Source organism: Taudactylus pleione, unplaced genomic scaffold (assembly GCF_031769625.1).
Source record: "Taudactylus pleione unplaced genomic scaffold, aTauple2 ptg001449l, whole genome shotgun sequence".
Classification (NCBI taxonomy): domain Eukaryota; kingdom Metazoa; phylum Chordata; class Amphibia; order Anura; family Myobatrachidae; genus Taudactylus; species Taudactylus pleione.
In genome coordinates, this window is record NW_028285848.1 from 665,982 (window position 1) to 678,046 (window position 12,065).

Here is a 12,065-nt window from a genome sequence, read left to right on the forward strand (position 1 = left end):
AGATGAGGGGAATGTGGTGATGATGTTACAGGTGAGATGAGGGGAATGTGATGATGTTACAATAGGTATGGGGTGGATGTGATGATGATGATAATGTTACAGGAGAGATGAGGGGAATATGATAATATTACAACAGATATGGGGTGGATGTGATGATGATGATAATGTTACAGGAGAGATGAGGGGGATGTGATGATGATGATTATGTTACAGGAGAAATAAGGGGGATGTGATGATGATGTTGTTACAGGAGATATGAGGGGAATGTGATAATGTTACAGGGAAGATGAAGGGGACGTGATGATGATAACGTTATAAGAGAGATGAGGTGAATGTAATGATGATGATTATAATGTTACAGGAGAAATAAGGGGGATGTGATGATGATGATAATGTTACAGGATAGATAAGGGGGATGTGATGATGATGATGATGATAATGTTACAGGATAGATAAAGGGGATGTTATGAAGAGGTAATACGAGAGAAGAGAGGGATGTGATGATGATGTTATACACAAGAGGGGGGAATGTGGTGATGATGATAACGTTACAGGAGAGATGAGGGGGATGTGATGATGATGATTATGTTACAGGAGAAATAAGGGGGATGTGATGATGATGTTGTTACAGGAGAGATGAGGGGGATGTGATGATGATGATTATGTTACAGGAGAAATAAGGGGGATGTGATGATGATGTTGTTACAGGATATATGAGGGGAATGTGATAATGTTACAGGGAAGATGAAGGGGACGTGATGATGATAACGTTACAAGAGAGATGAGGTGAATGTAATGATGATGATTATAATGTTACAGGAGAAATAAGGGGGATGTGATGATGTTACAATAGATATGGGGTGGATGTGATGATGATAATGTTACAGGAGAGATGGGGGGAATGTGGTGATGATGATAATGTTACAGGAGAGATGAGGGGAATGTGGTGATGATGATAATGTTACAGGAGAGATGAGTGGAATGTGGTGATGATGATGTTGTTACAGGAGAGATGAGGGGGATGTGATGATGATGATTATGTTACAGGAGAAATAAGGGGGATGTGATGATGATGTTGTTACAGGAGATATGAGGGGAATGTGATAATGTTACAGGGAAGATGAAAGGGACGTGATGATGATAACGTTACAAGAGAGATGAGGTGAATGTAATGATGATGATTATAATGTTACAGGAGAAATAAGGGGAATGTGATGATGTTACAATAGATATGGGGTGGATGTGATGATGATAATGTTACAGGAGAGATGGGGGGAATGTGGTGATGATGATAATGTTACAGGAGAGATGAGGGGAATGTGGTGATGATGATAATGTTACAGGAGAGATGAGGGGAATGTGGTGATGATGATAATGTTACAGGAGAGATGAGGGGAATGTAGTGATGATGATAATGTTACAGGAGAGATGAGGGAAATGTGGTGATGATAATGTTGCAGGAGAGATAAGGGGGATGTGATGATGATGATAATGTTACAGGATAGATAAGGGGGATGTTAAGAAGAGGTAATACGAGAGAAGAGAGGGATGTGATGATGATGTTATACACAAGAGGGGGGAATGTGGTGATGATGATAACGTTACAGGAGAGATGAGGGGAATGTGGTGATGATGATAATGTTACAGGAGAGATGGGGGGAATGTGGTGATGATGATAATGTTACAGGAGAGATGGGGGAATGTGGTGATGATGATAATGTTACAGGAGAGATGAGGGGAATGTAGTGTGATAATGTTACAGGAGAGATGAGGGGAATGTGGTGATGATGATGATGTTACAGGAGAGATGAGGGGAATGTGGTGATGATGATGATGTTACAGGAGAGATGAGGGGAATGTGGTGAAGATGATAATGTTACAGGAGAGATGAGGGGAATGTGGTGAAGATGATAATGTTACAGGAGAGATGAGGGGAATGTGGTGATGATGATAATGTTACAGGAGAGATGAGGGGAATGTGGTGATGATGATAATGTTACAGGAGAGATGAGGGGAATGTGGTGATGATGATAATGTTACAGGAGAGATGGGGGAATGTGGTGATGATGATAATGTTACAGGAGAGATGAGGGGAATGTGGTGATGATGATGATGTTACAGGAGAGATGAGGGGAATGTCGTGATGATAATGTTACAGGAGAGATGAGGGGAATGTGGTGATGATGATGATGTTACAGGAGAGATGAGGGGAATGTCGTGATGATAATGTTACAGGAGAGATGAGGGGAATGTGGTGATGATGATGATGTTACAGGAGAGATGAGGGGAATGTCGTGATGATAATGTTACAGGAGAGATGAGGGGAATGTGGTGATGATGATGATGTTACAGGAGAGATGAGGGGAATGTCGTGATGATAATGTTACAGGAGAGATGAGGGGAATGTGGTGATGATGATGATGTTACAGGAGAGATGAGGGGAATGTCGTGATGATAATGTTACAGGAGAGATGAGGGGAATGTGGTGATGATGATGACGTTACAGGAGAGATGAGGGGAATGTCGTGATGATAACGTTACAGGAGAGATGAGGGGAATGTGGTGATGATGATGATGTTACAGGAGAGATGAGGGGAATGTGGTGATGATAATGTTACAGGAGAGATGAGGGGAATGTGGTGATGTTACAATAGATATGGGGTGGATGTGATGATGATAATGTTACAGGAGAGATGGGGGGAATGTGGTGATGATGATAATGTTACAGGAAAGATGAGGGGAATGTGATGATGATGATAATGTTACAGGAGAGATGAGGGGAATGTGGTGATGATAATGTTACAGGAGAGATGAGGGAAATGTGGTGATGATGATGATGTTACAGGAGAGATGAGGGGAATGTGGTGATGATAATGTTACAGGAGAGATGAGGGAAATGTGGTGATGATGATGATGTTACAGGAGAGATGAGGGGAATGTCGTGATGATAATGTTACAGGAGAGATGAGGGGAATGTGGTGATGATAATGTTACAGGAGAGATGAGGGGAATGTGGTGATGATGATGATGTTACAGGAGAGATGAGGGGAATGTGGTGATGATGATAATGTTACAGGGGAGATGAGGGGAATGTGGTGATGATAATGTTACAGGAGAGATGAGGGGAATGTGGTGATGATGATGATGTTACAGGAGAGATGAGGGGAATGTGGTGATGATGATAATGTTACAGGAGAGATGAGGGGAATGTGGTGATGATTATGTTACAGGAGAAATAAGGGGGATGTGATGATGATGTTGTTACAGGAGAGATGAGGGGAATGTGGTGATGATGATAATATTACAGGAGAGATGAGGGGAATGTGGTGATGATGATAATAGTACAGGAGAGATGAGGGGAATGTGGTGATGATGATAATGTTACAGGAGAGATGAGGGGAATGTGATGATGATAATGTTGCATGAGAGATGAGGGGAATGTGGTGATGATGTTACAGGAGAGATGAGGGGAATGTGATGATGTTACAATAGGTATGGGGTGGATGTGATGATGATGATAATGTTACAGGAGAGATGAGGGGAATATGATAATATTACAACAGATATGGGGTGGATGTGATGATGATGATAATGTTACAGGAGAGATGAGGGGGATGTGATGATGATGATTATGTTACAGGAGAAATAAGGGGGATGTGATGATGATGTTGTTACAGGAGATATGAGGGGAATGTGATAATGTTACAGGGAAGATGAAGGGGACGTGATGATGATAACGTTATAAGAGAGATGAGGTGAATGTAATGATGATGATTATAATGTTACAGGAGAAATAAGGGGGATGTGATGATGATGATAATGTTACAGGATAGATAAGGGGGATGTGATGATGATGATGATAATGTTACAGGATAGATAAAGGGGATGTTATGAAGAGGTAATACGTGAGAGGAGAGGGATGTGATGATGATGTTATACACAAGAGGGGGGAATGTGGTGATGATGATAACGTTACAGGAGAGATGAGGGGAATGTGGTGATAATGATAATGTTACAGGAGAGATGGGGGGAATGTGGTGATGATGATAATGTTACAGGAGAGATGGGGGAATGTGGTGATGATGATAATGTTACAGGAGAGATGAGGGGAATGTAGTGTGATAATGTTACAGGAGAGATGAGGGGAATGTGGTGATGATAATGTTACAGGAGAGATGAGGGGAATGTGGTGATGATAATGTTACAGGAGAGATGAGGGGAATGTGGTGATGATGATGATGATGTTACAGGAGAGATGAGGGGAATGTGGTGATGATGTTACAGGAGAGATGAGGGGAATGTGATGATGTTACAATAGATATGGGGTGGATGTGATGATGATAATGTTACAGGAGAGTTGGGGGGAATGTGGTGATGATGATAATGTTACAGGAGAGATGAGGGGAATGTGGTGATGATGATAATGTTACAGGAGAGATGGGGGGAATGTGGTGATGATGATAATGTTACAGGAGAGATGGGGGAATGTGGTGATGATGATAATGTTACAGGAGAGATGAGGGGAATGTAGTGTGATAATGTTACAGGAGAGATGAGGGGAATGTGGTGATGATAATGTTACAGGAGAGATGAGGGGAATGTGGTGATGATAATGTTACAGGAGAGATGAGGGGAATGTGGTGATGATGATGATGTTACAGGAGAGATGAGGGGAATGTGGTGATGATGTTACAGGAGAGATGAGGGGAATGTGATGATGTTACAATAGATATGGGGTGGATGTGATGATGATAATGTTACAGGAGAGATGGGGGGAATGTGATGATGATGATAATGTTACAGGAGAGATGAGGGGAATATGATGATATTACAACAGATATGGGGTGGATGTGATGATGATGATGATAATGTTATAGGAGAGATGAGGGGGATGTGATGATGATGATTATGTTACAGGAGAAATAAGGGGGATGTGATGATGATGTTGTTACAGGAGAGATGAGGGGAATGTAAAGATGATGATTATAATGTTACAGGAGAAATAAGGAGGGTGTGATGATGATGATGATGATGATGATAATGTTACAGGATAGATAAGGGGGATGTGATGAAGAGGTAATAGGAGAGACGAGAGGGATGTGATGATGATGTTATACACAAGAGGGGGGAATGTGGTGATGATGATGTTACAGGAGAGATGAGGATGATGTGGTGATGATGATAATGTTACAGGAGAGATGAGGGGAATGTGGTGATGCTGATAATGTTACAGGAGAGATGAGGAGGATGTAGTGATGATGATAATGTTACAGGAGAGATGAGGGGAATGTGATGATGATAATGTTACAGGAGAGAAGAGGGGAATGTGGTGATGATGAAGTTACAGGAGAGATGAGGGGAATGTGGTGATGATAATGTTACAGGAGAGATGAGGGGAATGTGATGATGATAATGTTACAGGAGAGAAGAGGGGAATGTGGTGATGATGATAATGTTACAGGAGAGATGAGGGGAATGTGGTGATGATGATGTTACAGGAGAGATGAGGGGAATGTGATGATGATGTTACAGGAGAGATGAGGGGAATGTGATGATGATAATGTTACAGAAGAGATGAGGGGAATGTGGTGATGATGATAATGTTACAGGAGAGATGAGGGGAATGTGGTGATGATAATGTTACAGGAGAGATGAGGGGAATGTGGTGATGATGATAATGTTACAGGAGAGATGAGGGGAATGTGGTGATGATAATGTTACAGGAGAGATGGGGGGAATGTGGTTATGATGATGTTAGATACAAGAGATGGGGGGAATGTGGTGGTGATTATATGAAGGGAAATAGTGAATATGGGTGGAGAACAGGACTTACTAAAACGTAAGAAGATCTTGTTTTTCTCTTTCTCGAGGTTCAGCTGGTCCACTTTAAGCAACGGATCAAATTCTTTGCGGTTGATAAAATTCAGGATCTCCTGCAAGCCGTGATATATTGTGCAAGATTTATTTATTTACACATATATGCATATATATATATATATATATATATATATATATATATATGCACACACATATATATATATTGATATACACATACATACATAAACGGGAATATATATTTTACTATATTCACGGTCCGATACAGTCACAATGTTAATCTTCACAACTGTGCAATGTGATCGGCCTGCACTGAGTCACATGATATTACTACTCATCATCTCTGAGTTAAGCTGGGTACATACTATATGATATCTTGTATGACATACTGTTCAGGGATCAGAGCGATATATGGCACACATCGCACAGTGTGTACGCCCGAACAGTCATTGGCGGCCGCCATTCATCGCATTATCCAATGTGTTGTGCTGCACAGAAGATGGAACGATGCAATGAACGACACAATGCAGTTACAGGCAGTATGTAACGACACATCACACCTTCGTACATGGGATCGTGCCGTGTGTGCGACACGCACGATGTATCGTTACATCACATCGTATAGTGTGAACCCAGCTTTAGAATCACCTACAGAAAAATATCTGAGAAAGGAAAATATAATTTATAATTAAGGACCTAATTCCGAGTTGCAAGTAAAGCGGTCAGAAGCGCGGACGCCCGCAGAACCAAATTTACTACCTTATACTAATGCGACTATCCGTCTGTCGTCATGTGCACAGACGCGGTACTTCCTGTAATTCCGTCTGCAGCCGTCATCATTAGTGTTGCCGCTTACTCTCACGCCATGCTGGGGGCAAAAGCTCCGACTGATATAGACGTCCCATTTCCGTCAGCACACCGCAAACAAGCATGGAAACTGGCCTGCATGCCAGCGAGTGTCCCATGATACTCTCACGAGATGGAGTGCGTCTGCATATCTCTATATAATACCGGCATACATAGCCCTATATAGTACCAGCACATATAGCCTTATATAATACCGGCATGCATAGCCCTATATAATACCGGCATGCATAGCCCTATATAATACCAGCACACATAGCCCTATATAATACCGGCATACATAGCCCTATATAATACCAGCATACATAGACCTATATAATACCAGCATACATAGCCCTATATAATACCAGCACACATAGCCCTATATAATACCAGCACACATAGCCCTATATAATACCAGCACACATAGCTCTATATAATACCAGCATACATAGCCCTATATAATACCAGCACACATAGCCCTATATAATACCAGCACACATAGCCCTATATAATACCAGCATACATAGCTCTATATAATACCAGCATACACAGCTCTATATAATACCGGCATACATAGCCCTATATAATACCGGCATACATAGCCCTATATAATACCGGCATACGTAGCCCTATATAATACCGGCATACATAGCCCTATATAATACCGGCATACATATCCCTATATAATACCGGCATACACAGCCCTATATCATACCAGCAGTAATGCTTGCTGTAACCTTGGGGCAGTTCAGACCCTACTATACAATCCCTATGAATAAATCCCCTTTACACGTATCTCCTCTATTATTTCTGCTGATGTCTTCGCCTTATTGCCAGCGGCTCCAGTATGCAAATATCGGAGGAAATAGATTTAATTAATTAGAAAAATTTCTAAATGTATTTTGCACGTCAAAAATGCTTCCATGTTATGTAATGTAAAGATGACCTGCCCTTTGCTTGCCACAGACTACAGTATTCCCACAAAACACACTCAGCCGGCCTGTATAGCATATCACTGGGGACGAGTCGCCTTTTGCGTCCTCAGCAATAATAAGTAACACACTCAGCCGGCCTGTATAGCCTATCATTGGGGACGAGTCGCCTTCTGCGTCCTCAGCAATAATAAGTAACACACTCAGCTGGCCTGTATAACCTATCATTGGGGACGATTCGCCTTTTGCGTCCTCAGCAATAATAAGTAACACGCTGCTGGGAATGTCACACACACCGCGGCCCCCTCACCTGTACGTCCATATCTAGACGGTAATTCAGATCCCCAAACCAGAAGAGGTGCGTGAACCGGAGGGAAATATCAAAGGAGTTTAGCTGCTTGTCTCCCAGAGAGAGAAGCCGCAATATGTCCAGGTAATTCTGGTTCCGCCTGATGTTGGGAGAGAAAAGACACGGTTACAGAGAGACCCCCGCTTCAGTCAGGACCCCTGGACACAACCACCCGAGGGGAGAGACAGACATTGGCCTCCAAAGGGTCCCGTTTACCAGTGTCAGGTGTTTAACCCCTTCTGGGGCAGTAGTACTTACCGCGCAGTCTTCTCATTCCCCGAGGTCAGGTGACAGTTCACAAAGCCAAACGAGGTCCCATTAAACATGAAAGATACCCCGACCGCGCCTTTATTCCCTGCGTAATTAGACCATGGTATTACACATGACATGCTCTCCCACACCCAGCCAAACCATACAGGCATCTCCAACAAACGGCCAATCTCTCAGACACCCCACACTAATGTACACCCCCTCATTGCATCACCTGCCACACTAACGTACACCCCTACATACCACACGCATACCGGACACCTCCACATCCCACACCATAACATACACCCCCACATCCCACACAGTATACCACCACATACCACACGGTACACTCCCACATACCACACGGTACACTCCCACATACCACATGGTACACCCCCACATCCCACACCGTAACACACCCCACAAAGTGACATACATCCCCACATCCCACACCATAATGTATACCCCCACATCCCACACTGTAACACACACCCCACATCTCACACTGTAACATCCACCGCACAAAGTAACATACACCCCCACATCCCACACCATAAAGTACACCCCAACATTCCACAGCATAACGCACATACCCACACGGTACACTCCCACATCCCACAGCGTAACTTACAGCCCCACATACCACACGGTACACCCCCACATCCCACAGCATAACATACACCCCACAAAGTAACATATACCCCCACATCCCACACAGTACACCCCCACATCCCACACCTTAACGCACACCCCCACATCGTAACGCACACCCCCACATCCCACACCGTAACGCACACCCCCACTCCCACACTAACATACAACCCCACATCCCACACCGTAACACACCCCACAAAGTGACATACATCCCCACATCCCACACCATAAAATACCCCCACATCCCACACTGTACACCCCCACATCCCACATCTCACACTGTAACATACACCCCACATCCCACACCATAAAGCACACCCCCACATACCACACGGTACAACCCCACATACCACAGCGTAACTTACACCCACACATACCACAGCGTAACGTACACCCCCACATACCACAGCGTAAAGTAACACCCCCACATCCCACACACCACAGCGTAACGTACACCCCCACATACCACAGCATAACGTACACCCCCACATCCCACACAGTACACCCCACATCCCAGACCATAACGCACACCCCCACATCCCACAGTGTAACATACACCTCCACATCCCACACAGTAACGTACATCCCACACCGTAACGTACATCCCCACATCCCACACCCTTACATACACCCCCACATCCCACACCGTAACGTACATCACACACCATAACGTACATCCCCACATCCCACACCCTTACATACACCCCCACATCCCACAAAGTAACGTACATCCCACACCGTAACGTACACCCCCACATCCCACACCCTTACATACACCCCCACATCCCACACCGTAACGTACATCACACACCATAACGTACATCCCCACATCCCACACCCTTACATACACCCCCACATCCCACACCGTAACGTACATCACACACCATAACGTACATCCCCACATCCCCCACCCTTACATACACCCCCACATCCCACACCGTAACGCACACCCCCACATCCCACACCGTAACGCATACCCCGACATCCCACACTGTAACATACACCCTCACATCGTAACGCACACCCCCACATCCCACACCGTAACATACACCCCCACATCCCACACCATGAAGTACACCGCCACATCCCACAGCGTAACGCACATACCCACATCCCACACGGTACACTCCCACATCCCACAGCGTAACTTACAGCCCCGCATACCACACGGTATACCCCCACATCCCACAGCGTAACATACACCCCACAAAGTAACATATACCCCCACATCCCACACAGTACACCCCCACATCCCACACCATAACGCACACCCCCACATCCCACACCGTAACGCACACCCCCACATCCCACACTGTAACATACAACCCCACATCCCACACTGTAACACACCCCACAAAGTGACATACATCCCCACATCCCACACCATAATATACCCCCACATCCCACACTGTACACCCCCACATCCCACACCGTAACGCACACCCCACATCTCACACTGTAACATACACCCCACAAAGTAACATACACCCCCACATCCCACACCATAAAGCACACCTCCACATACCACAGCGTAATGTACACCCCCACATCCCACACGGTACACCCCCACATACCACAGCGTAACGTACACCCCCACATCCCACACTGTACACCCCCACATACCACAGCGTAACGTACACCCCCACATACCACAGCATAACGTACACCCCCACATCCCACACAGTACACCCCACATCCCAGACCATAACGCACACCCCCACATCCCACAGTGTAACATACACCTCCACATCCCACAGAGTAACGTACATCCCACACCGTAACGTACATCCCCACATCCCACACCCTTACATACACCCCCACATCCCACACCATAACGTACATCACACACCATAACGTACATCCCCACATCCCCCACCCTTACATACACCCCCACATCCCACACCGTAACGCACACCCCCACATCCCACACCGTAACGCACACCCCGACATACCACACTGTAACATACACCCTCCCATCGTAACGCACACCCCCACATCCCACACCGTAACATACACCCCCACATCCCACACCGTAACGTACACCCCCACATCCCACACCGTAACGTACATCCCCATATCCCACACCCTTACATAAAACCCCCACATCCCACACCGTAACGCACACCCCCACATCCCACACCGTAACATACACCCCACAAAGTAACATATACCCCCACATCCCACACAGTATACCCCACATCCCAGACCATAACGCACATCCCCACATTGTAATGCACACCCCCACATCCCACAGTGTAACATACACCTCCACATCCCACACAGTAACGTACATCCCACACCGTAACGTACATCCCCACATCCCACACCCTTACATACACCCCCACATCCCACACCGTAACGCACACCCCCACCGTAACATACACCCCACAAAGTAACATATACCCCCACATCCCACACAGTACACCCCACATCCCAGACCATAACGCACACCCCCACATTGTAATGCACACCCCCACATCCCACAGTGTAACATACACCTCCACATCCCACACAGTAACGTACATCCCACACCGTAACGTACATCCCCACATCCCACACCCTTACATACACCCCCACATCCCACACCGTAACGCACACCCCCACATCTCACACCCCGACATCCCACACTGTAACATACACCCTCACATCGTAACGCACACCCCCACATCCCACACCGTAACATACACCCCCACATCCCACACCGTAACATACACCCCCACATCCCACACCGTAACGTACATCCCCACATCCCACACCCTTACATACACCCCCACATCCCACACCGTAACGCACACCCCCACATCCCACACCGTAACGCACACCCCCACATCCCACACCGTAACATACACCGTAACGTACTTCCCCACATCCCACACCCTTACATACACCCCCACATCCCACACCGTAACGCACACCCCCACATCCCACACCGTAACATACACCCCACAAAGTAACATACCCCCACATCCCACACAGTACACCCCACATCCCGGACCATAACGCACACCCCCACATTGTAACGCACACCCCCACATCCCACAGTGTAACATACACCTCCACATCCCACACCGTAACGTACATCCCACACCGTAACGTACATCCCCACATCCCACACCCTTACATACACCCCCACATCCCACACCATAATGTACATCCCCCACCCTTACATACACCCCCACATCCCACACGATAACGTA

The 12,065-nt window shown here is 45.9% G+C and overlaps 1 protein-coding gene across 1 annotated transcript in view; it reads right to left on the reverse strand.

Annotated features, from left to right (window-relative positions):
- The window catches only part of INPPL1 (inositol polyphosphate phosphatase like 1), a 136,934-nt gene that overhangs the window by 28,841 nt on the left and 96,028 nt on the right, over positions 1-12,065 (reverse strand). Inside the window, exons 14-16 of the mRNA XM_088463789.1 lie at positions 8,221-8,317; positions 7,924-8,062; positions 5,834-5,933 (exon numbers count right to left, since the gene is read on the reverse strand). Of these exons, the coding sequence (XP_088319915.1) occupies positions 5,834-5,933; positions 7,924-8,062; positions 8,221-8,317 (336 nt within the window). The remainder of the gene's footprint in view (positions 1-5,833; positions 5,934-7,923; positions 8,063-8,220; positions 8,318-12,065) is intronic.